At 44.1% G+C, this 24756-nt stretch overlaps 4 protein-coding genes across 4 annotated transcripts in view; all 4 read left to right on the forward strand.

Annotated features, from left to right (window-relative positions):
- mta2 (metastasis associated 1 family, member 2) overlaps window positions 1-7669 on the forward strand; it is a 30732-nt gene extending 23063 nt beyond the window's left edge. Inside the window, 12 exon segments of the mRNA XM_054601176.1 lie at window positions 200-299; window positions 1345-1533; window positions 2339-2413; window positions 2506-2564; window positions 2664-2764; window positions 3160-3299; window positions 3422-3650; window positions 3762-3851; window positions 3937-3972; window positions 3975-4066; window positions 4709-4851; window positions 4960-7669. Coding sequence (XP_054457151.1) covers window positions 200-299; window positions 1345-1533; window positions 2339-2413; window positions 2506-2564; window positions 2664-2764; window positions 3160-3299; window positions 3422-3650; window positions 3762-3851; window positions 3937-3972; window positions 3975-4066; window positions 4709-4851; window positions 4960-5113 — 1408 coding nt within the window. The 3' untranslated portion in view covers window positions 5114-7669.
- A 2779-nt stretch (window positions 7670-10448) lies between these two features.
- Window positions 10449-12472, forward strand: cth1 (cysteine three histidine 1). The gene is made up of 2 exons (XM_054601801.1): window positions 10449-10650; window positions 11193-12472. The coding sequence occupies exons 1-2, from the start codon at window positions 10642-10644 to the stop codon at window positions 12141-12143; spliced, it is 960 nt and encodes a 319-aa protein (XP_054457776.1). The 5' UTR covers window positions 10449-10641; the 3' UTR covers window positions 12144-12472.
- A 903-nt stretch (window positions 12473-13375) lies between these two features.
- taf6l (TAF6-like RNA polymerase II, p300/CBP-associated factor (PCAF)-associated factor) lies at window positions 13376-19763 on the forward strand. The gene is given in 13 exon segments (XM_054601274.1): window positions 13376-13579; window positions 14228-14396; window positions 14665-14751; window positions 14863-15013; window positions 15128-15178; window positions 15978-16072; window positions 16154-16228; window positions 16425-16645; window positions 17365-17497; window positions 18081-18209; window positions 18740-19200; window positions 19202-19234; window positions 19318-19763. Coding segments are annotated over 12 exon segments (1935 nt in total). The 5' UTR covers window positions 13376-13579; window positions 14228-14249; the 3' UTR covers window positions 19670-19763.
- Window positions 19764-21353: 1590 nt separating this feature from the next.
- kcnk7 (potassium channel, subfamily K, member 7) lies at window positions 21354-22994 on the forward strand. The gene is made up of 3 exons (XM_054601070.1): window positions 21354-21690; window positions 21980-22375; window positions 22723-22994. Exons 1-3 carry the CDS (start codon window positions 21354-21356, stop codon window positions 22992-22994), a joined length of 1005 nt encoding a protein of 334 aa, XP_054457045.1.
- The last annotated feature ends 1762 nt before the right edge of the window (window positions 22995-24756 follow it).

Genomic DNA, 24756 nt, shown 5'->3' on the forward strand with positions numbered 1-24756 from the left:
GAATTATCCTGCTGCCCATTAAAAGGTCCATGAGCCAAACACTCCATCTAGTGTTCATTAATGAACATTCAGCACTCTGCACACATTCTCTCATAAACAGTACTGATATTAATATTTACCTATTGCAAATGTAAAACGGACAGTTATAAGAGATAGATAAGAAAAGATATTGAATATTAACCAGCATGTCTCATTTCAGGGCTGTAGGGACGTTTGCTCGGGCCCTGGACTGCAGCAGCTCCATCCGCCAGCCCAGCCTCCACATGAGTGCAGCTGCAGCCTCCAGAGACATCACACTGGTGAGGCTATCGTGTGTGTGTGTGTGTGCGTGTGCGCGTGTGTATGCCTTTTTTCCCCACACTATATTGATATTGACAATGTATAAAGAAAAGTTGTTTTTTTTAATAAATTGATTGTGACATCAATTCTTTCAGATGGCAGACGTCTTGTAGCATTTCTTGTTAGTACACAACAGTCCAGTTTACTGTGTAAATATACAAATAGTAATGTTAGGGATTGTTGCTGAGGTGTTTACCTTCGAGACTCATAACTGCTCAACTGCTGGTGCATCAGGAGACGAACTCCATTTCCAGTCGTTATTAGCCCAGGTCTCCAACTTACTACAAGGAGTTTCTAAGCAGTTATTAAACAGTCTCCGTTTATGACTGATGCCTCCATATGACCTACATAAATATAGCAGTTCATCAGAGAGAAGATGATTCTATTTCTATCTAGTTATTCTTAGTGCTCATCATCGGTGCCACCGGTTCAGATTCTGGGGAAATCAGATGAAATCATGAAGCTTGACCAGAAACTCCTTCAGCTCAGTCGAAGCTGCAGTGTGAGGTGGTTAAATGAGAGGTATTCTAAAGCGACTCTGGCGCTCGGAAAAACTACCCCTTTTGTCCATGGGGAGCGCCAACATCCACACAAGATGAAAGTTCCTTGTAGTAGCATTAAAAGCACATATCGGCTTCCTCTTGGAGTCAGATTTTAAGAAGCCCAGTCCCTGTTTGGGATGGCCTCGTCCACTGAGTGTCATGGTAGGGCTTTAAGTAGCCAAAGTGTGTCACACCATCAACATCTTGTTCCCTCATGTATCCACGACAGCTTCAGTTGTGACTGTTGAAACGGCGTTCTCTGTGCCAACATTAAAAGTTTCCTGAAAGGGAGCTCTTTGAGCCAACTCAACCAGCTATTACCTTCATAGAAACCGGTTTAACAAATAGAGTGGAAATCACATGACAAGCCTGAGCCTCTAATGGTTATATATGTAGAATATATAATCCCTGCTGTCTTTGATGACGAAGCTCTAATGTGCGTCTCTGCCTCCCCCGCTCTCAGTTCCATGCTATGGACACGCTGCAGAAGAACAGCTATGACCTGGCCAAAGCCATGTCCACGCTGGTCCCTCAGGGCGGTCCGGTGCTGTGCCGCGATGAGATGGAGGAGTGGAGCGCTTCAGAGGCCATGCTGTTTGAGGAGGCTCTGGAGAAATACGGCAAGGACTTCAACGACATCCGCCAGGACTTTGTAAGCTTCTTTCTCTCTGCTGTCTCTTTTAGTGTGTGGACGCTTGATGGGTGGAGATATTTATGTTAAACTTTGTGTGATGTGGAATTCAACTGAACTAGTGCTGCAGATATCTAATATTTTAGTAATCTATTATTACCGATTTTATCCTGTTGATTAATCAAGCAATCTGAAAATAAAAATACTTTGAAATATAACAATAAATATACAAGAGAGAAAGTAAGACCTTTTATAGAGAAGCAAAAATTCAATTGCAAAAAATTATGTAATCTGTCGAAACCAAAACCCTTCAGTGCATTTAAGTGCCATATTATATTCTGGGTTTTATCTAAAGTGGTTATTTGCGTAAAACACTCAATTCAAATGATTAGGAGTTAATTAATTATGTGTTTATTGTTTTATATAAATATTTGCTTTATAATGTATATATATTATTTTTCTTGCTTTATAATTTACTTTTTTTTTTTTTTTTTTTTTTTTTTTTTTTTAAAAGAGCTTTACTTCTATAGAGCATGAATGCATATTAATGTTACTCAATGCAACCTCCACCCATGCTGGACTGTGCTGCCCACTGGCTGCTAACCACTAACGTTAGTTATTGCTCCTCTCCTTGTTGTTTAGCTCAACCTGAGCACGGATGATTAGTGGCACAGCAAACCCCAGACCTGTTGAGGACAGGGTTCAGCCCTGAGGCAAATCCTTTGTATTAATGATTTTCAGTAATCGAGCTACTAAAGTTTCTTGAGGAATTGCTTCAGCCCTAAACTAAACACATATTCTGTTTGTATCCTTCCTCTCCCTCCAGCTGCCCTGGAAGTCTCTAGCCAGTGTGGTCCAGTTCTACTACATGTGGAAGACTACCGACCGCTACATCCAACAGGTATGTCTGCACTGAAGCACCTCAAAGCACCGTTTCATTCAGGTCTGACTGCTCTTCTCACAAACCAATTCGCTGTTTTCTCTCTCCATCAGAAACGACTAAAGGCAGCAGAGGCAGACAGCAAGCTGAAGCAGGTGTACATCCCCACCTAGTGAGTGCCACTGTCAAACTCTACACCACGTATCCACCTTTTTAGTTAGAACTGCAGTCAGAATAACTCCACTTCTCTCCCCTCCATCTCTCTCACCAGCACCAAACCCAACCCCAACCAGATCATGGTGCCTGGCAGCAAGCCTGGAATGAACGGGGCAGCAGGCTTCCAGAAAGGACTCAGCTGTGAGAGCTGCCACAGTAAGTAGGCAGTCTGCAGGACCCAGTTGATGGGGAGACAAAATTCTAGAGGAGAAACCACTCCAGATTGTGTTGTTGGGACAGCAATGATCACAAGAATCAGTGCCATCAGGACTGATATCAAACCAAAAGTTGTTAATTTCACCGAGGTCAGAGGTGAAGAGGCCTCTTTGCTGAGAGGCAAAACATTTAGAGGTTACAGGTTTGCAGTTTTAGTCCAGGGGATAATAACTTTTTGACTATGCGTTGTGTACCTGGATGAATAAGATAAACAATTATTTAAACTGGATGTAAATGCAGTTTTTTGATATTGATCATCATAAAAGACCGTCGAATGTCCAAGCAGAACTCCATTTTTCCCTCTCCTAACATTGATTCTCCCTCCACCTACCCAGCGGCCCAGTCTCCTCAGTGGTATGCCTGGGGGCCTCCCAACATGCAGTGCAGACTGTGCGCCTCCTGCTGGATCTACTGGAAGAAGTACGGAGGCCTTAAGACCCCCACACAGCTAGAGGGCGCCGCTCGAGCCGGCTCTGTAAGTCTCCGTCCTCGCAGTCTCATCGGTCACATGCAGCACTGTCCCAATGTTGAGAGTTGCCCTCTCAGAATGACATGACTGCATCCTCACGGTATCCCCTCTCCCTCCTCCCGATCCAGGAGTCAGGCCCCCGTGGTCACATGACGCGCCAGGAGGTCCAGGGTTTGTCTCCGTTCACCCGCAACGAGGGTCGCGCCAAGCTGCTGGCCAAGAACCGCCAGACGTTCATCCTGCAGACCACCAAGCTGACCCGCATCGCCCGGCGGGTGTGCGAGGACATCCTGCAGCCTCGGCGCGCAGCGAGGCGGCCCTACGCCTCCATCAACGCCAACGCTGTCAAAGCCGAGTGTATGTACAGTACTCGCACTTTAATGCAACATGAGATTAGATGTTTTTTTCTATGTGACCATCAAATGTAAGATGAATCTAAACCACGTTGGGCCTTGGTTGTGTCTTCAGGTATAATCAGGCTTCCCAAAGCCACAAAAACTCCTCTAAAGACCAAGCTGGTGCCTCGACCGTCTCTGGCCAACATAGTGAAGGATTTAGGTAAGGACGCGTCACCTGACTACTCCCTGAATACACCTTCTCCGTCGTGATTGGTTGTTGAGGAATGTTGTTGTGTTCTCTGCAGCCATCTCAGCTCCTCTGAAACTGAAGGCCTCCAGAGGACCCCGACACCAATCAACAGGAACCAGGCCAGCCAGCCCCGCGTGGGCCAAAGCCTGCTGGGAAAGAGAGGTATTGCACACACGACAGCGTTAGTACACACACACACACACACACACACACACACACACACACACACACACACACACACACACACACCATACAGTGTGTTCACAGCACTGCTGGCTTATGATTTAATAAAATACGCTCACATAAAGTCTCTAGCCCGCACATAAGCGACCAATCAAACTTTCTTGACATGCAAGTACGCACAAGGGCTTTGTTGAGGTGTGTACGTCAGCTCTTCCCTACCCACAACACCTTTCTATGGGTATGTCGACGCCTCATTTCGTACACAAACCTGAAGTCTCAGCGTACCAGCTGATATCGACTGGCTCTGTCGTGGTTTAAATGAGATTTTGAAATGTAGACGGACTGCTGGTCTGTCTACATTTCAAAATCTCGTTTTCTAACATGGAAACAGGCCACTTGGTGTCCATGACGTGTTCACTAGTTTCTTCTTTCAGCTTTAAAGTAACCAAGGCTCCGATCACACAGAGCTGGTCGCTAGAAAAAAAAACCTTGTTTTCTTGTCCCTCTCTTTTGCCCGGTTTTAAAGCGACGCCGCGCCTGTTGCGGCGTGTCTCTGTGGGATCGGGGCTGATCCCTTGCTGTTTACCTTTTCTAAGAAAAACAACACGGCTGATTTACTTACCCTGTCTGTCATTGGTCCACAGGCTTCAGGGGTGCCCTACCCGGCCAATGGGAGGCCGTACACTTCAGGTATGAGGACCACCTCTCAGTCGGTCATCAAGCGGCAGAAGGTCAGCCAGGGTGAGGCGCCCAACCCTGTGGTGTTTGTGGCTACAAAGGACACCAGGTACTTCTTGTTCTTCTACGTCATTCAGATGCTATGCTCTTAAAGCTGAAGCAACACATAGGTGGATGAAGTTAAACTCATTATGTCCTGGTATTCTCTGTCAACCAGGGCTCTGAGGAAACATCTGACCCAGTCAGAGATGCGCCGGGCAGCGAGGAAACCTCATCTCCTGGTCCGGATCAAACTGACGCCGCCACCCCGCTCGCTGGCCATGCCCCTGCTCCCCTCCAGCACCAGCGAACCCATCGTCCTTGAGGACTAATGGGTGGAGGGACATGGAGGAGGAGGGGGTCTTTTACCAGGACATGGGGGTCGGGTCAGGGAGGGTCTGTGCTCAGGCCGTCACTTAACAGGCAGCACAGTATGCCATACCAGTAGTCTTTTATTTCCCTCTTTTCTTTTGTCCTCTGTTACTTCCCAAACGGTGATGTGTCACACACACAAACACACACAAACACACACACAGCGCACACACAAGCACTTAGATGACTGTACATTTCCATCACACACACACACACACACACACACACACACACACACACACACACACATAGACATGCCGACTCTCACACAACACCTTTGGCTTTGTAGTATTTTATTCCAGATCCTGAATCCTTTTCACCGCGCCTGTTTTTTAAATGTGTAATTTAAATTGAGATACGTCTCATCCTGAAAACAACGGTGTTAAAGCACACTTTGTGTTTTTTTTCCCTCCGCGACGTCTCTATCTTTGTGTAAATAAACGCACCGTTGTAAGGGGATGAAGCCCGCAGTATGTGAGGAGGGGGGGAGGGGGGGGGGTCTAATTTGATGAGAAAATGTCATTCCAGCAGGGACAAATCTGACTGGCTGTTAATCGTAGCTCACTGACTGCTCCTGTTCACTGGAGAGGGCGAGGGCACACGTTGAGCTGTCCTCAGTCTGATCACACAGTGTTTGTTGTCTGTCGCTTGACAACTTTTCCCTTCATCAGCCAGGAGCCCAAACAGTTCTAGGGGTTAATACACCCGAGAGGTCCAGTCCTCCTCACCTCAGAGACAAATATACTGAGTGAGCACAAAACAACTAGAGCTGTGTGAAAGTCAAGGGGTGTGTGCGTGCGTGTGTGTGTGTGTGTGTGCAGACAGTGATATTTTAACAGTTCCTATCACTCGTACAAAATCAGTGTGCCACCCAGTTACCATTATGGTCTTTATAGATGAATCTGCTGATGATTTGTAATGAATTAATCAAATAATGTCTATCACAATTCTCCAAAGCCAAATGGGGCATCTTCAAATTGCTTGTTTTAACCAATTAATACTCCAAAACACAAATACAAACAAAGATTCAGTCATGAAATTAGTTGAAGTTAATCTGGTCCTAACAGCCACACGATATTCAACTCAATTTAATGACAAACGGGTGAAAAACATGCACCAAGTATCTTTATAAAGCCTGAGCTGACACGTACGATGTACTCATCCTGACTTAACTGTTCACATTGGTTTTGTGCTCACTTGATATTTTTATTACTAATTAACTCTCTGTATCGTCTCCTTTCCAGACATCACAGTAGCCACTAAAAAAACAAAACAGAATGAGGGTTGCTTTCGCAGTCGAGCCGCTGCATTTGGTCTTTTGTCTCCGCATTTGGTTTGGTCGGTCCCGTGTTTCTAAGGCCACTTTTATCTGAAGAGAGGAGGCGGCTCCAGTTCTTTGACCTCAGCCTGCTACGTTTGAACAGGCTGCCTGGAATCAAAGGGGAAGGGGTCATCGCTAACAGTGTAGGACGGATCATGTATAGTGTCTGAGGAAATTCAAATGATTGTGGTTGCTGTGTGACTTGCCATGCTGAGAGAACACATCAGGCTTTGAGGTACTATGTTCGAGAATGCAAAAAGTCCAAAATGAAGCCATAATGTGTAAAAATAGAAAATAAATAAATTGACGTCCATCTTGGACACTTTTAACCCTGGGGTCATGTTAGATTACAGCCTCAGCATTTCTGACAATGTTTGGTTGGTTTGAAGGAAACTGGCGCAGTTATGTTGCTGGTCAGTTGATAAAAGTCTGTTAAAAAAAAAAAAGCAGCAATATGTAAATGTATGAATGGCAATTGGGGCCAAAAATAAGGTTCTGGAATAATGTTGCAAAAAGAGTGAGGTTAAAGTTGTACTTTGTCTCTGAGTATGGATCCATTCAGAACTCTTCACACGGCCTGTTCTGTAAATGCCTGACGATGCAGAACACAATGATTGGTCGTCACGTCTTCAGCTTGTCTCAGTGTGATCTCATTTCCTTTGTCTATTTCGGTTCCCCCCGTTTGTACGGTTATGAAAGGGTGAGTACTAAAAGAAAGTTGTCAATTGGATGATTATAATCCCCGTGAATCCCCCCAGCTCAGAGGGCTTACACAGGTTTTATAAGCAAGTTTGGTCCCAATGTGGGCTTTGTAATATTTCTCCAAAAAAGAAATTTGAAGTGTCGAGTTTGTAGCAAATACTAATCCGTGTAAAAGACAAAGTGGAGAACTGTCATATTTTAAACTTTTTTACATCCAAAGTGTGTAATTCTGCTCCGTTATTGTGGAGATGGCTCAACTAGGCTACTGTACATGTGAAACATTTCTCTCCTTCATGGGGTGGGGGGTGGGGGGGGTCATTTGAACCAGGGGCGACATTCAAAAGGGACAGGGTGCTGATTTTTGTATGATGGAGAGACAAAACATGCTACAAACTGAAACTTTTTCTCAAGTGTTTTTTATTCCGACGTCTCTGTATCCTTTAATGTATCTTGATAAGAAAAGAAATAAAGATTTTTTTTTTCTTCGTGGTCAGTCATGGGCTCTTTCTCCACTGTGTTTCTTTGGTGTTCTCCACATGGGTCCCATAGAGGGAACCAAGCTTGTGTTCTCGGTGGGCCGGCTATCAAACTTCAGCAGGTCTTTAATCAAATGTGTATCAAAAACGGCCCATTACAGAAAGTTGGCTGCAAATGAACGGCCGCTTCTTTGTCTTGTGTATTTGTTCTTAGATTAAGTATTTCCTAATATAAATAATATTTCTGCGACAAGCAACATTTAAAAAAAAAAAATTAATTTAAGATGTTTTTTGTAAGAAAATAAAAATGTCCTCCCTGTGAGGTATCAAAAAGTCCTATTTTACAAACATAATGGATTGAATTGGCACTGGTGTAAAAAGCGATGATGAGGCTGATGACTACTTTTCTTAAGGTTTGAGTGACCTGAGCTAAAGTTAACTATGTTTAATGATTTGGGGCATTAAAGGAGCAGTGTGGGATTTAGTGGCATCTAGTGGTGAGGTTGCAAATTTCAGCCTTCAGCAGACATAAAACCAGTTTGTCTGTTCTGGTCTACTTTAGAAACAGGGCGGTGCAACATGGTGGACTCAGCATGTAGATATGAAGGGCTCATTCTAAGGTGATAATCTTAATCTATAACCAAATTGCTTATTTTACATACACTTCAGGAAATATAAATAAACTATTTAAAAATTAAAAAATGTTCATATATATACAGGTCAGACACAGATAACACATCTGCTTAACAAATAGTATCAACCCCAAAAAGGTGAGACATAAGTGAGCATGTTAATGGACATCATGTACTTCCATCATATTGTTCTAAAACCTTTAACACTTTCACAATGAATCTTAATTAATTTATTAAACCTTGACACAAGATGATATAAACCACTTCCATGTGGCAAATACTGATTACCTGCTATCCCCCACTAAAGGCCCCCTGGCTCCCACCTCTACCCTAGAATAAAGAAAGGGGGGGTGCGGGGTGTAACAGTTCATTGGTAATCAATGATGATTAGCTCTGATTGTGTGTTTTACCTTAAGAAAGACATAGCTTTTATCATTTCATACCTTGCAGCAATACAGTTTAGGTCAGCCCATATAAAACCAATCTATGGTGCATCTTTGTATTACAACAATAAGTGTTAGAATGCAGACTCCAGCTGGAATCCATATACTGACCCATTATTTCAATATTTTTTAAATTAACTTCCCGTTTCCTTCCACAGTTTTCCTAACTAGGTGTCAGATCCACCAGTTTTCAATTACGGGTGCAGTTTTGTGAAACAGCTTTCCTGCTTCACTTCACAGTCACTGCTCTTCTCTGATTTTTAAATAAGATCTTAAACAACTTCTCTTGACGGACCACAGAACTGTGTAAATGAGGTCTGATACTGTGTATGGAAGAAGTGCCAATATGTGTTATTATATTAAGTTAGTATTTAATTATTTTCTTATTTAATGTTATTTAAAAAAAATATTTATGTCTGTTTGTTAATTGGTGGAGAGCAAACCTCTGTCTTTACTTTACATGTTAGGTGGGATCCTTTAACACGCCCTCAGGTTTCATTTAAATTGTATATGTCTTTTTTATTATTATCTATTTTATTCTATTATATACACAAATAAAGAGGGAAAAGATTTGGGAATCCAAATCTCAATGAAAACTTGACAGAGCTTGATCAGTGAAGGTAGTGACTACTTGTTATTTTGTGTTTTATGTCTGTACTTAATCAATATGTATCTTCAGGATTGAATCTAGTTCTCCCCAAATAAAACTAAATTACCTCTACTGTGATTTAAAATGGCAAAAAGATAGAAAATAAAGGGTAAATCTTTCTGAATGAATATCTGGGATTAATCTGATGTGTGTTTCTACTGGAAGTATGAACATATTGATTAAAAACAATTAGGCTGGCTAAAGGAAATATTTGTCTATTTGTGGTCAGCTGTGCTCCTATCAGACGGCTTTTAATTAGAAGGCTTGTTTAAACTACTTCTGACTGAGGTGTTAATTTCTACACACCTGAAATGAACCCCTCACCTCTAACAGTGTGTTCACACGGAGGATGTGGATTGAGTCCTGTGATAAACATCCACTCTATCCCAGAACTAATCAGGTATGTGACTGTAGAGGACAGTTAAGAATAAAAAAACAGTGAAGTAAATGAAATTATGAGCATAAAACTATATATATATACCGTACCAGTCAAAAGTTTGGACCCACCTTCTCATTCAACTACTTTGAAGAATCTAAAATCTAAAACATATTCTGGTTTGTTGAGCATTTGTTTGTTTACCACATAATTCCACGTGTCAAACTTTTGACTGGTACTGTATATATATTTATGCATCTAACAAAGGTGCAAAAGAATATTGGTATTTTACTGAGAGACTTATCTTGTAAAGAAAAAAAACGTTCTGCATCTATTACTCCATGATTTATCATTGAATATCTTATGGTAATGTAGTAGGGGCCAGTACATATAAACCAGTCTCTACTCCATCTTTGTTGGAATAAAATGAAAGGTTAAACAGTATGCCAGTGCCAGACTAGTTCATTCAACTGACGAACATAAATATCACCCAGTATACAAACATACAGCTAAGCTAACATAAGCTTTAGCCGATGTTTGCTAGCGCTGCAGGTACTTTGACGCTGATGTTTTTTACCGCTGCGAACCGGATTGGTCCGTCCTCGAGGGGCGTTCCCCGCACCTGGACCTGATTGGTCGCAGGATTCGCACTCGTGACGTTGCACTCGAGCACACACCTGATGCTCATTTTCAAGTAGAAGGCGGGAGCGGAGAGCCGGTTTAAAACACAAACGGGGAACACTCTTACTTTGCTTGTGACTCCACAACAGAGCAGGAGGTTCAGGGTCCATGCCATTCTACTAACCAACCAACCTACTCACCCTTCTGTTTTTAGACTGCCAGGGTTCACCTCTCAAAACCTCACAAGCAACTCCATCTGTCTGCAGCCATGTTTGAGGTAAGTCCATGCTGTCTCTTTAAATATGTCTTAAATATGAAGACTTTACTCTTATATTTACATCATTGTTCAGACCAATATGAGCCTTTCCATTTCCTGCATGAACTACTACTTGCTATGGAGTTAAAGTAATTGATAGAATAATTGAAAGAGTTGCATGTAACATGCTGATGTGAGAATTTGTGAAATTAGCTTCTAATTTGCAGTGATTTTTATAGATTAAGTGATTAACAATTATACAACACGTCATCATTAGATGATGATTTTTTTCTTAATGAAAGAAGAGGAATTTGATATAAAGGGGAAATGCCAACTGTATTTTGCATTCTGCTATGTTTCTGATGTGTTGCATTGTGGGATTGCTGGCAGAAAGTAGTGCCTTGACTTTTCTTTTAAAAGCACACTATAGCGGTAATTCCAAATGTAGAATTTGGACACTAATAAATGGTGGCCATCTTTTCTTAAAGACCTGAGTGACTCTTCTCATGACGTTAAAGAGACTCTGGAAGTGAGAACTCAAAGTCTGACCTTTCTGTTTTCAGACCAGTAGTGACGACTTGTTCCTGCCTTCCTACCAAGATGAGGAACTGGTGGACAACCTGCTGTCCAATGAGGAGTCGGACGGAGATTGCGGCGGTAAAGCGCTCTCCCTGGCTAGTGCCCTGCTCCCCCTGGTAGAGTCCTGCTCCCCGACCCTCACCCCCTGGGTCTGCTCCACCCGCTACAAGACCGAGCTCTGCACCAGCTACTCCACCACTGGCTTCTGCAAGTACGCAGAGCGCTGCCAGTTCGCCCATGGCCTCCACGAGCTCCATGTTCCCTTCCGCCACCCGAAATACAAGACGGAGTTGTGCCGCAGCTTCCACACGACTGGCTACTGCTACTACGGCAGCCGCTGCCTGTTCGTCCACAGTGCCACGGAGCAGCGACCCGCCCTGCGCCGCCGCAGGAACGTCCCCTGTCGCACCTTCCGCTCATTCGGTGTCTGTCCCTTTGGCACCCGATGCAACTTCCTGCACACAGAGGTCGGCGATGTCGGCAGCGGTTCAGAGTCGCCCGATGTTGGCGAGGAGAAGCCCGTGCCTGTTTCCAGCCCCCAGATCCAACCGCAGACCAAGGAGTGGAGGCCCCGTGGCGCTCTGTGCCGCACCTTCAGCTCCTTTGGGTTCTGCCTGTACGGCACACGCTGCCGCTTCCAGCATGGCCTCCCCAACAAGATCCGAACCTCCGACCAGACCCAAGGAGAGTCCCTCTACCTTCAGCCGTCCCACGGCAGCTCCGGTTTGCCTTCCCCAAGCTCTCTCTTCACCTCCACCTCTTCTTCTCCTCCGTCTGCCTCCCCTCTCACCACCCCGCCTGCAGAGGCCACTGCCCACAACGCCTTCACCTTCTCCAGTCAGCACCTCAGTGACCTGCTGCTGCCACTGGCCATCCACCTGCAGCAGCTGGAGAGCAGCAAGGCCCAGGAGATCTGGGACAACAGGGCGCTCTAACTGGATGCGGTCTGAGTTAGAAACCAGCATCAGCACTGAACACCACAGCTCATTTAATCTTTTTTTTTTTTATTGAATTTTTTTTTAACTCTCCCCTTTCTAGGGAATTTATTATACATATATATATAATTTTTTTTAAGTTGAGGATGTTTGACTTAAGAGCTTGTGTCAATTTAACAGGTCAAGCAGGACTTGACCTGTTAAATTACAGATTATGCTGTCTGGTATAGTTTTGGATAGGAGGTCTGGAATCACAATTACTGCTATGAGTGTTGTTCAATTTTTTTTAACTATTGTAAATACTTTATTAATGAACTGGGTAAATGAAATGTCTGACCTCAGAATCATGAATAAACTAATTTTAAATTCTAACCTTGCTGTCGCACTAGTGTGTTTTTTAAACTCTTGTTAATAAGTGAGAACTTGTGTATCGAAGTCGCATCAGGAAATGACTAGAAGTGCAAATACAGTAAAATGTGTTTGGTGAATGAGTACACCAAGGATACTGAACTAGCTAGAAAGGGCCCCTTGGTTAAATTACTAGAAGTCTTCATGCTACAGCATAAAATATTTTAGACTTTGTAGACTGATTCTTTCTTGTTTAAACCTGACCAATCTCCAATGCACAAAACCCAGCACCATAAAGAAATGGCCTTCTCTGTTGTCTGTTTATTTCACTGGCCTGAAGCATGAAACTCTTTACGGGAGTATAGTACTGAATAAAATATAGACCTGTTTGCTAATTCATGCATGTGGTAAGTAGGGGTGCTACAGCACCTCCTAAAATAGGCACTAAGAAGGTGTCATGATACAAAGACTTTCTTTGACCTGGTAGGACATTAATGTACAAATGTGTTATCAATAGTATTCCTTACTAATGCTGACTGCCAACATTTCTGGCCTTTTTTCCACTTTTCGCTCATCTTTTTGAGTGGCGTTCACATAATCTTAACATTCCCCAATTCAAGAAGGTCAGCCTTCCTGTGTCTGACTAGAAACCGGAAGAGGCGGGAGTCAATTAAATTAACCACAATCGACCAATCATTGGTCTTCACCTCTTGGCGCGTCACTAATCTACGGAAATGGGAAAATAGCAACATGTATCGCTGTCAAGTTTGCAAGAATGAAACCGGATGTTGTGCGTGTTTAGTCAAATCAACTTTACTTATATTAGGAAACAGTTTGAAAAACACAACCATTTTTAACTTTCTACTAGTTTATTTCATTTAATCAGAAAAACGTCATAGACTTCAAAAATAGACAGAATGCGCTCTCCAATGTTGCCTTATTTTGAAGGGTGTAACGGATGTCTTCCTCTCTTATGCTTGCTACCTTGACACCGTCAACGGGGCGCCTAGTGTTTAGAGCAGCTACGTTGATGCAAACTTTCCCTCTGACTCTCATGATACTCGGCCAACAGCCGTTCTAGCTACAAGGTAAAGTCTAGTTCAAATATATGTGATTTTGCATTGTATTCTCTTTTTCCTTACACAGTTAATTTTAGCTGTTAGCATCTTATGTGATTGTAGCTGGCTACAACCCGGTAACGTAATGGCTCAGGCTGGTAACGTTATTTGCTAGCCTATTTAAGTATCTAGCATTATCTTACATAATGCAGGGACAGACTTTTATAGAGCACTAATAACTTTGCGTCACTATAACGTCAATAATATTCTCACAAAAATGACTTTTGAATGTTTTGTTCCAGCTGATAGACGGAACCCAGCTTTTATTTTGTTAGCGTGAAGGACACTGTTCCAGGTCCTGTTGGAAAAGGTGGTCATTGGAAATGTTTGTCTTGTCACTATGATATAACGTATACGCCAAAAGTCAAGACCTGCAATGAATCAGATATGTTCATTTAGTAAATTCGGCATATGGCTGATCAACCAAGGAGGCCTTTTTAATATAATCTACATCTAAACTTTTTTTTGGAGCGTGTTCGGAGCCCCATAAGTTCTGCAGACCTGGTGCCCTCCACGCCTTCTTCGTGTCAAAGAAGATGTGAGGCTTTTTTCTAGACGACCACAACCCGCCGGAGCGTTAACGTAAGGTGCTTTTTTTTAATTTTTTTTTATTGCCAGTCTCCCCGTCGTAGCTGTGAGCATGGCGGACCGGGAGGAGCGCCGCTTCGCAGAGGTTTCCCGGGAGTCCGTCAAACTCATGTCCGAGAGTGCAGGCGTGGAGCTGGGCGACGATGTGGCCGCTCTGCTGGCCGAGGACGTGTGTTACCGGCTCAGAGAGGCAACGCAGGTCAGTGTTTATTGGATGATTTGAAGCTATAAAGTGGTACTAAGTCCCTAAATCTATCATCTGAGTATGAAGGATCATTCCATTTAGTCAGGAAAGGCTACTTTCTTTCATAGTGAAAGGATACATGTAAGTGAGTTTTACTTTAAAGGCTAAGCTCCATCAGCATTTAAAATAGAAGACATGCACAAATGGACAAATCTCTGTCACATTTATTACAACTAACATCCAAGATGCAGTATTGACTGTCTGTTGTTCTGCACCCACACAGAGCAGCTCTCAGTTCATGAGACATGCCAAGAGGAGGAAGCTGACGGTGGAGGACTTCAACAGAGCTCTGCGCTGGAGCAAAGTGGAGGTGAGGTGATCGACGTCTCTCCCAGTATGTCTGAAAGGCTCTGTCTGACATGACGTGAACGCGCTACGGCGCTCAGTGCCTCCAGCTTCTTTATCTCTGTGTGTTCACCAGGCCATATGTGGCTACGGGGCCCAGGATGCTCTCCCCTTCCGCTCGGCAAAAGAAGGGGAGCTTTTCTTTGTCGAGGACCGGGACATCAACTTGGTCGAGTTGGCTCTGGCCACCAACATCCCAAAGGGCTGCGCTGAGACCCTGGTGCGAGGTACGAGCCGCTGAGCTCTGATAAGCTGTAGACAGATGTGTCCATGATGCTGAACGTTTTTAAATCAGGAGGAATCTCTTACTAATCCTTTCTCCTGTTTTCTTCCCCTGTCAGTGAACGTGTCTTACCTGGACGGGAAAGGCAACCTGGAGCCTCAGGGGACAGGTAAGACTCAGACACATGATGATGTGTGTCTGTAGCTGTTGTGTCTGTAGCTGTATAGTATGTGTATTTATTGTCTGTGTAGTTGTATAGTATGTGTATTTATTGTCTGTGTAGTTGTATAGTATAGTATGTGTATTTATTGTCTGTGTAGTTGAGCTGCTGCAACACTTGAATTTCCCCCATGGGGATCAATAAAGGAATATAATTAACACACAGTCAGCAATATTGCTTCTCTTTTCAAGATTAAGGAAATGAATGTGATGATAAAGCAAACCCTTACTTGTGAATTAAATCGAGTGTGGAATCTTGTCAAATGTCACTGGTGCACGTTCATACGAATGCAACACAGTGTAGTAAAGCTGAATGTTTTTTCAACTTTTTGATGAGGACTGTGATGTAGTGTATTGACAAACCAGCACACAGCTGAGTCACTGCCAGGCTGTGTGCAACAAGAAAACATGGAGTAAGAAGCTACATTTGAAGTCCTATATTTGGTTTATGTTTCCAAAAAAGAAGTAGTGCATGCATGTTAAACTATTCACCATCTTATTAAAATCCACGGCTCAGACCAGATCACTACATGCTCCGTAGCCGCTAAAGGAGGCGTCCTTCTTGAGATGTTTCCATCTGTTACAATTGAACATTGTGCAGTTAAGGCACAGAAACATCTTCTCATTATGATCTCCTTATAAGAGAGCAGGTTGTCCTTTTAATCATAAGGTTGCCGGTTCGATCCTCGGTTCCTACTACTGTCTGCATGCATGTCCAGTGTTTGTGACTGACTGTTAAAATGTCACAGTTCCCACAGCAGTGCAGTCTCTGTCGGAGGACCTGCTGAAGTACTACCAGCAGATCACTCGGGCCATCCTGGGAGAGGACCCCCACCTCATGAAGGTACACTGCTGCTGAACAAGTTCCTTTAGGCTAAAACAGTGTGTTACTTCTTACATTTTTTTCTTCTTCTGCATGTTTCAGGTGGCTCTGCTAGACCTCCAGTCCAACTCCAAGATCGCTGCCCTGTTGCCATACTTTGTTTATGTCATCAGCGGGGTAGGTTTGTCCCATGATCACGTCTTTTTGATATTGCACTTTTAAACAAATCCAAACAAACGGAGACTGTAGCAAATGTCCTATTTATTAAATTTTAGATTTAGAAAATCTAGCGTGATTTTATGAAGTAGATAAATATAAAGTAAACAACCCGATCTAAAAAATGGCAAATGTTGCTGATTGTGTGTCTGTGCAGGTGAAGTCAGTGAGCCACGACCTGGAGCAGCTCAACAGGCTCTTGCACATGGTGAAGAGCCTGGTCCAGAACCCCTACCTGTACCTGGGCTCGTACGTGCGCAGCCTGGTCTCCAGTGTCATGTACTGCATCCTGGAGCCGCTGGCCGCCTCCATCAACCCGCTGAACGACCACTGGACCCTCCGGGACTATGCGGCCCTGCTCCTCAGCCACATCTTCTGGTGAGTAAAGGCGCCGACGGCTACTTAGACACTCTGTTTGTTCACAGCTAAAAAAAACATAAAAAAAATAATAGCATATTCATGGTTTTCCATTGTCAAAAGCTCAGGATGGCACCTGGTACTTTTTTGGCATCAACTTGGTCGGGGCAGACACTAGAAGGTGGAGTTAAAACCCTGCTGGCCGGTGATTGGTCAGAGGGAATCCTCACTAGATCCTGAATTTACTTGCTGTTTTTTTAAATAGACAAGCTGCCATCAATAGCAGCCGCAATATTTTCTTAAATTCACTGGACCCCGTCTAAAAAAATTCTATGGCATAGACTAGGCTGTACAGTTAACGAGATGCAGACGTCACATTTTATAGTCAAACTATTCATTTATTAAATTCATAAGAGAAGAATTATGAACAAAAATATTAGTTGCAGCTTGATAAGACTCACTGTCTGATTCCTAAATAAAAAATTAAATTAGGGTTGGTCCAAAGCTAGTTTGAGTTTGTTGTTTCCGTTTGATTCAAAACTTCCTGGACAATATTTTATTTGAGGAGCGGCATAATTCTTGGTCACTTTACAGCAGAAAATACAAATAATGATAAATATTGTCACCATCTGCTTTAATGGCAAACACATTAGCAAACTGAACTATTTACACATCCAGCAAGCGTTGAGCAACATCATTCATGTGAGTCGGGTCTCAGTCCACCTGTGTTTTCTCTCCAGGACTCACGGGGATCTGGTGAGCGGTCTCTACCACCAGATCCTGCTGTCCCTCCAGAAGGTTCTGTCCGACCCGGTGAGGCCGCTCTGCTCCCACTACGGAGCCGTGGTGGGGCTTCATGCTCTGGGATGGAAGGTGTGTTCACTGCTTCTGTAAATCTTAGCAGTCTTGTGTTCCTGCTTTAAAGCATACGTCATACGTCTCAGCCACCAGTTACACAGAGACAGTGTGTAGCTGTGGGTGATGACTCATGGCTCTCATCTGCTGTGATTCATGGACTGCACCTGTATTTTCTCAGTGTCTGTGAGACACTTTCAGAGAGATCTATTTTCCAAAATATAAAAAATGTGTCTTTATCCTCTTAAATAATCGATTTTAATTTTTCTTTAAATTCAGTGTCTGATAGCTTTGCAAATGTTTGTCATGTATCTGCTTCACTGAAGCTTTGAATTTTTCTTAATTATTATCTTAATTCAAGAAGTTTTATTCTCAAGTATCTCAGATGTCTTGTGCACCATTTTTTTTTTATTTCTGCAAAAATCTAATTCAAACTCTTTAGGAAACCTTGAGCTCTTCACTTGAGTCTTTGCTGTAACTCATTTCTGAGCTGTCTTCAGTTCTCCTCTATACGCTGCTCTGTTTCCTCTTCGTCCACTCTCTCATTAGCCTCATTAACCAGTATGAGAATAATCCCTGCCCTGTGTGTTTTTGTCGACAGGCTGTAGAGAGAGTGCTGTTTCCACACCTCCCCGCCTACTGGGCCAACCTCCAGGCCGTGCTGGACGACTACTCTGTTTCCAACGCCCAGGTCAAAGCAGACGGACACAAGGTCTACGGAGCCATCCTGGTCAGTACTGCAAGCCAGCTATTTTCCTTGACTAATAGTTTGTCATTGTTTGATCATTTTTTAGTGAACAACAGTGTTCAATGTTGCCTATTTATCTCCCGTACCATATCATGAAAACAAAACTATCCCTCACCATCTCATTCAAACATCTCTTTCTTCTTTAGCTAGCTCCAGTCCCGCTCCATTATCCGGTTCATTATTTTTGTAGAAAATGACAATCCCTTTGACGACACGTTACACCTTAAACATATTATGATCCACTGTTAATACAAAAATGTTTGATAAGAGCAGCTTTAATTACATCCCAGAATATGAAAGGTCTGAACAGATAATAAACTTTTTTGCTATATTCTTAAGAACTAGAAATTAAAAGTGTGTGCTCAGGCTGACAGTATAGAGGAAAGGTCATTGGGTCATTAAAGTGTTGAATATTTATTATGTAATACTGTATCCTGTGAGCTACATTTTGTCCTCCGGTAGAACCATGTCACCGTTAGATGTTGAGTAGGAGTTCTCCTGTCTGCCTGCAGGTGGCAGTGGAGCGTCTGCTGAAGATGAAGGCCCTGTCTCTGTGTCAGCCAGCAGAGGGGGGCTCCGGCGGTCCACCGGGCTCTGCTGTGGGTGCTATGGGTTACAGGGTGAGTTCCCCCGGCCTCAGCCCCCCCCCAGAGCCCCTGTCGGAGGCAGTCCTGGGCATCGCCAGCCACCTTCAGGCGGGCGGGGCCGGCTGTCCCTGGGAGGAGTGGAGCCCGGTCCCTCTCCCCGCCATGTACTGTGAGCTGTACTCCTTCTTTGGAGACAGCCTGGCGGTCCGGTTCAGCACGGGGCCGGGGTTCGGCAGCTACCCTCCCTGCCCGTCGACGCAGCTCGGTGATGCCAGGAAGGAACCCTGTGGCCCCGCCTCCAACCCCGACACCGCCCGGAAGATGCCCCAGCTGACTGCCAACCTCAACATCAGCCCAAGGCAAGATGGGAGCCCTCGCACCGACCCGCCCCCCCAGCCTGGCAGCGACCGGAGCAGGAAGGTAAAGCACCGCCCTTTTTACAGACTAAACCACTGGGTTGGTGTTTGCAGCACTGAATGTTCCTCACTGTCTTTTCTCTTCAGGTCCCTGGCTCGCTCCTCTTCCTCTGCCTCCTCCTCCTCGGTGCAGCGCTCCAGATCTTCCTCGTCACGTTCGGGCCAGCGTTCGGCCGGTCCATCTCGAGACGTTTTCCCCAAAGCTCGCTTCACCTCCCCTCAGACGGGACTTCCTGTGTTCTCCTTCCTCATCGGCGGGCGGCAAATGGGCCGCCGTTGCCAAGGGCGCCGGCCTTTCCAAACCACTTTCGCCCCAACTCCGCCCATTCCTGCCGTCCCGCCACGCGCCTACGCACACAAGCTGCCCGTCATCGGCAGAGTGGGCAAACCTGTGCGCCGGTGGGCGTGTTCCCATTACTCCCTTCACCTGCCTCTCTAGAGAAGACGCTCTCAGAACTGACCTACTACAAAGCCGGTTTGACTGCTACAGACTTCTACACACCCATACTCCATACCAATAACCCATCTTTTGTGATGATATTTTCATAGTTGATTGCAAGGATTCTGTTTTATTATCAAGATGGAAAACGACATTTGGACCGCATTCACTGAGGCAATTGAAGTGTTTACGGCAAATTCAAACCGATTTAAAGCCAACAACATGTCGTAAATTAATATTTCCAACTATGGCGCCACCCAGTGGTATCGAACAAGAAGATACTGGTGGACAAAACCTGGAGGATGGGTACAGACTGCTATAGTTACATAAAAAGAAAAAACTGTTAATATAAAGGGTAGACCACAACAGTTAAAATGCAGGACATACAGTTTTGATATATTTAGAGTTGGACCCAAAACATTTGACCCAAAAAAATAATAGCACTGCAAACCGAAAACATGAAGTACTGAAGTCCGACCAACTCCATGGGCTGAAAATTTAACTTAAAAGTGATGAAAGTGCCAAAATGATAAATTATATTATAACAATGCTATCTGAATGTGAGAATAAAACTTAATTGGCTAGCTTTCCAACATCACTGACAAGTGGTCAACAAGAGTCATTAGTACTTTTTAGTTGTTGTTCTTTTTGGCAACTCGGGTCAAAGCAAGTTGGCATTTTGTCCCCTTTTTCGACTGATAAGGCAAACATTTTCTTTTAGGGCCGACTAAAATGTTCGTAACTTGGTTATTTTTTTACATTTGTCAGATTGATCATTACAGTTATAAAATGAGTAAAAGATAAATGCCCATTACAATATTAAAACATTTTGTCTTGTCTGCTGGAAAGCAGAAATCCAGCAGAAGCTGGATCCACATCATGTTTTTGGCATTTTTGCTTTGCTTTGTTTACAAGATTTATAAAGATTAATTTATCAGGTAAACTGTTGATTATTTTTGTTTATGGGTTAACCATATAGTCATCTAATCCTATGAGAACTATCAGAGTAAGGTGAGTAGTAGAGCTCAGACCCGAGTCAGGACCTGGATCCCACACAGAACAGAGACCAGAATCAGGCTGATAAGTATGGAGTGCTGGGCAGTGTGTGTTTCTCTCTGAAGCAGTGTGACTGAATTCCTGCTGAGGAGCATTGGACAGTATTTAGGTCTGCCATGTCTTTGGAAGTCTGACATCTTGTACATAGCTGTTGTTTTTCACTGAATAAAACATTCTCTGTTGGAGTTTTGAAACCTTTCTCTTACCACACCTGCCTGGTCTGTATTATTCACTATTATTTTCAACTGATCTGTCCTTTTGATGAGGCCTGTGTCTGGGAACTGCATGGGCAGATTCTGAGACAATGTACCCACCAGCTCTCCTACATAGGAGCAAGACTCTTCTTCTTGTGGTTTTTTTTTTTGTTGTATTTGGTTGTTTAGACCTTCTTTGTAGTCCTCTAGTGTCTCTTTGTTGTTGCTTTGTAGTCATTCTGTAATTGTTTTGGTCTATGGAGTCATTTTGAGTCTCTTCCTGGTTGGTATGTCTCTCTTAGTGACATTTTGGGCCCTTGGGCCATTTACCTGGTAGACCGGTTCAGTAATCCATCCATGATGACCCGCTCTCCATTCTAAATATTTAAAGCCTACTTTGAGTATCCGGTTTCAGTCCGTAGAGAAACAACAACATGGCCCAGCTGCTGTCTTCACTGGGACTGCTCTGCAGGGTCAACGCGTTTGCCTGCCTGGTTCTGTGCTACCTGCTCTTCATTCTGCTGGGAGGTCTGGTGTTCACGGCCGTGGAGAAGCCCGTGGAGATGGAGCTGAGGGCTGAGGTGGAGGAGCTGCAGCGCTCCTTCCTGCAGGAGAACCCCTGCGTCCGGGAGAGCGCGCTGAGCGAGCTGCTGGGGAAAGCTCTCTCTGCTCACCAGAGCGACGTGGCCGTTCTGCAGGCCGACGCCGATGACAGACGCTATGACTTCACCTCCTCGCTCTACTTCGTCATAGTCACTCTGACCACCATGGGTAGGATGCTCTCAGGATATCTGTAGAAACATAAAATAGGGCTGCCACTTAAGTCACTTAGTCATGCTCTTTATCACAGTTTCTCATGGGGACTTCTTGTTGACATTCACTTCACAATGATATAAAGCAGCAAAACCTGGTGAACCTGGACCCAGCTGATTTTTATGCTTGAATTTTGTCAGGCTATGTTTGTAGCATATCCCTCAAACTGTCTTTACAGGATACCCATGTATTATGGACAAGTCGTACTATCTTCCTCTTAGACCTCTCCCCCTCTCTTCTTCCTCAGGTTCGGACTCTTACACCCCCAAATCCGATGAAGCCAAGCTCTTCTGTATCTTTTACTGCGCCCTTGGGATCCCCCTCACCCTGCTCCTCCTCACTCTCCTCTCTAACCTCCTCCTCCCCGCGGTCACCCACGCTCCCGTCCACCACCTGCACACTTACTGGGGTTTGCCCTACACCCGGGCCACCTTCGTCCATGCTGGCCTCCTCTCGCTGCTCATCGTCTCCCTCCTTTTCCTCCTCCCCTCCCTCCTGGTTTGTGTGCTGGAGCCCAACTGGAGCTTCCTGGATGCTCTTTTCTTCTGCTTCCTCGTCCTGAGCACCATCGGCCAGGGAGGGAACTCTCTGGGGAGAGACTGGGGCCCGTCGGCCAAGGAGACGCTCCAACTCCTCACCACGTGTAAGTGCATGTGACCAGATTACCTTTATATAAACTATTGTATTTTATTATTTTCTGCCAGGAGGTCAAGGGTGTGCCTATGTGCATATGTCCGTGAGTGAGTGTGCACCTCTGTGTCTGCCTCTTATGTTTACGCTGACACGCACTTTGACAAAATACCTTTTATTGCCTGTTTTTATTATTTTTTTACCTCCACTGAATGCCTCCCTCACTGTTAACTGGCCCCTGACTGGTAGGGGCCCGATAGTGATAACACAGCTGACTCTAATATGACCCTAAATATGCATGTTGACAGGGTGAACAATAATTTTAAAATTGAAATGAAAAAGATCCTCCTCTCTCCATAGGTTACCTGCTGGTAGGCCTGGTGGTGATCATTACCTTCAAGGATACTGTCCTGCAGGTTCCCCGGGTCTGTGCGGTGATGAGGCTGTTCTCTGGTCCGCGGTATGCAGAGCTGGAAGGTGTCCACCTCAGTGAGCTGACCCTGAGTGAAGAACACTGTGAGGAGGAGGCTCAATACTCCCAGTCCATCTGCACCGTCTCCTCCACTCCACTGGAGCTGACGGGCCCTGCTGTCGCACACAGAGACGGAACCTCGACTCCCAAAACCACCTGACCTTCACGGCTGGACACCGAACCGCTCACAGCCAATCAGCTTCTGACTTGTAACTGTTGTGTAAGTCGGTGTGTGCCGCATTCATTGATTGTTTTTGGCCACTTGGGGGCAGTAGAACAAGCTGAAAACACGTTAACATAATATCTCCTTTTAAAGTTGATATGGTGAACAAAAACCCAAATCTGAATGGCTTGTTGAAGCACATGTTTTCTGATCCAGACAGAAAATACACAAAGAAACTGACTGGGTTGTTTTATTTTACAGTTTGTGAGTTGGTAGGTGTTCCATCCCAGATGTGTGTGCACAAGCACTGAAACTGAATTGATCATGAAAATCTTAGATGAGCAGGTAGCAGGTACAACAAGTGACCACAAGGTGTCACAACTAACTAATGTACAGTTTAGCTCTGTGTAAAGACTGAGAGACAGCACAGGCTGATTAACACACTGAATCCAAAATTAATTCTTTATTTTATCAAGTTTGTGCCAGTTAGTTATGTTGATATTAATATGTTTGGACGTCAGATAAAAGCTGCAGAATGCTACATGTTTTTTGCACAGATAAGGAGGGTGTGGAATATTCCAGCACATACTGAGCCTCAAGCTGTTTATACATGCTAGACCTAACTCTAACTCAGGCTTTTCAATTCACTCAGTTATTAACTCCGCCAAGGAGGTTGTGTTAATGGTTTGTTTTTCTTGTGTTTGACTGCAGAATTACATAAAAACAGGCTTGATTTTCATGAAACTTGGTGAAAGGGTGTAGCTTATGGAAATGCCTTGGTGGAGGTCTGCACTCACCACTTGTCCTTCTAGTTTCAGACTGTTTTAGCTTTTGTGTTGTTAGACTTAAAACATAATGCTGTGTTCTTCTGTTCTACCGTCAGAAGCACTTGTTTCACTTTACCTTGCACCAGAGTTTTAAAGTGTTATTTCACCACTTAAGTGTTGTATTTACATGAAGTTGGCTGACTCGTGAGGTGGATCAAAGACAGAATGGTCAAAATGGAAGCAGCAATGAGATCCTGACTTTTTGTTGGTAATATGGGTCAAGCTCAGTAAATGCTGGATCCTCTACTTCCCATGATGCAACTCAATACCTTTACATCAAACATTGCAGGTGTGTTGACTTAAGTTTGACCTCCAAATAAAGTGTTTTATATAATCTGGATAAGATGTTGGATTGTTTCCAACCAGTGTGATGTCTGAATGCTCCGGTTAAATGCCCCATCAGACTTAATTGTAGCAACAAATAGCAATTATTTTGGCGAGTCCAGTGTTATCTTACTTGATGTTGTAATAAAGCAGAATTATTCTTTAAAGAGTACCACACTGATTACAGAATCGATGCGGCAGAACCAGAGATCTCTTTTTGTATTCCACCTATTCTTTTTCCTTGTCATAATGCATATCAACGGTTCACAGCTGGGTGGGAGAGTTGGGTGTGGTCAAGGCCAAACACATGGAAACACACTTGGGTGTGTAAAATCAGTCCCCTTTAAAATCACAATTTGCTCCACATTTATTTTTAAATATCGACAGAAATACATAAATTCCCCTGAAACGATGCTGTTGAATGACCTCCTTCACTCTCCTCCACAGATCCTGGGCTTTGTTTGGAACTGCACAGTTGCAGTAAACGCTCTTCTTAATGAACCATCTAGCTGAAGGTGCAGAGTGCTTTACTTGGTGCCGTAACAGAGGCCCGTTGTGTGTTCTCTGCTCCTACTAAGGCTGTGTTTGTACAAGGCACAGTGGACTGT

This window comes from Anoplopoma fimbria, chromosome 7, assembly GCF_027596085.1.
Source record: "Anoplopoma fimbria isolate UVic2021 breed Golden Eagle Sablefish chromosome 7, Afim_UVic_2022, whole genome shotgun sequence".
NCBI classification, from domain to species: Eukaryota; Metazoa; Chordata; class Actinopteri; order Perciformes; family Anoplopomatidae; genus Anoplopoma; species Anoplopoma fimbria.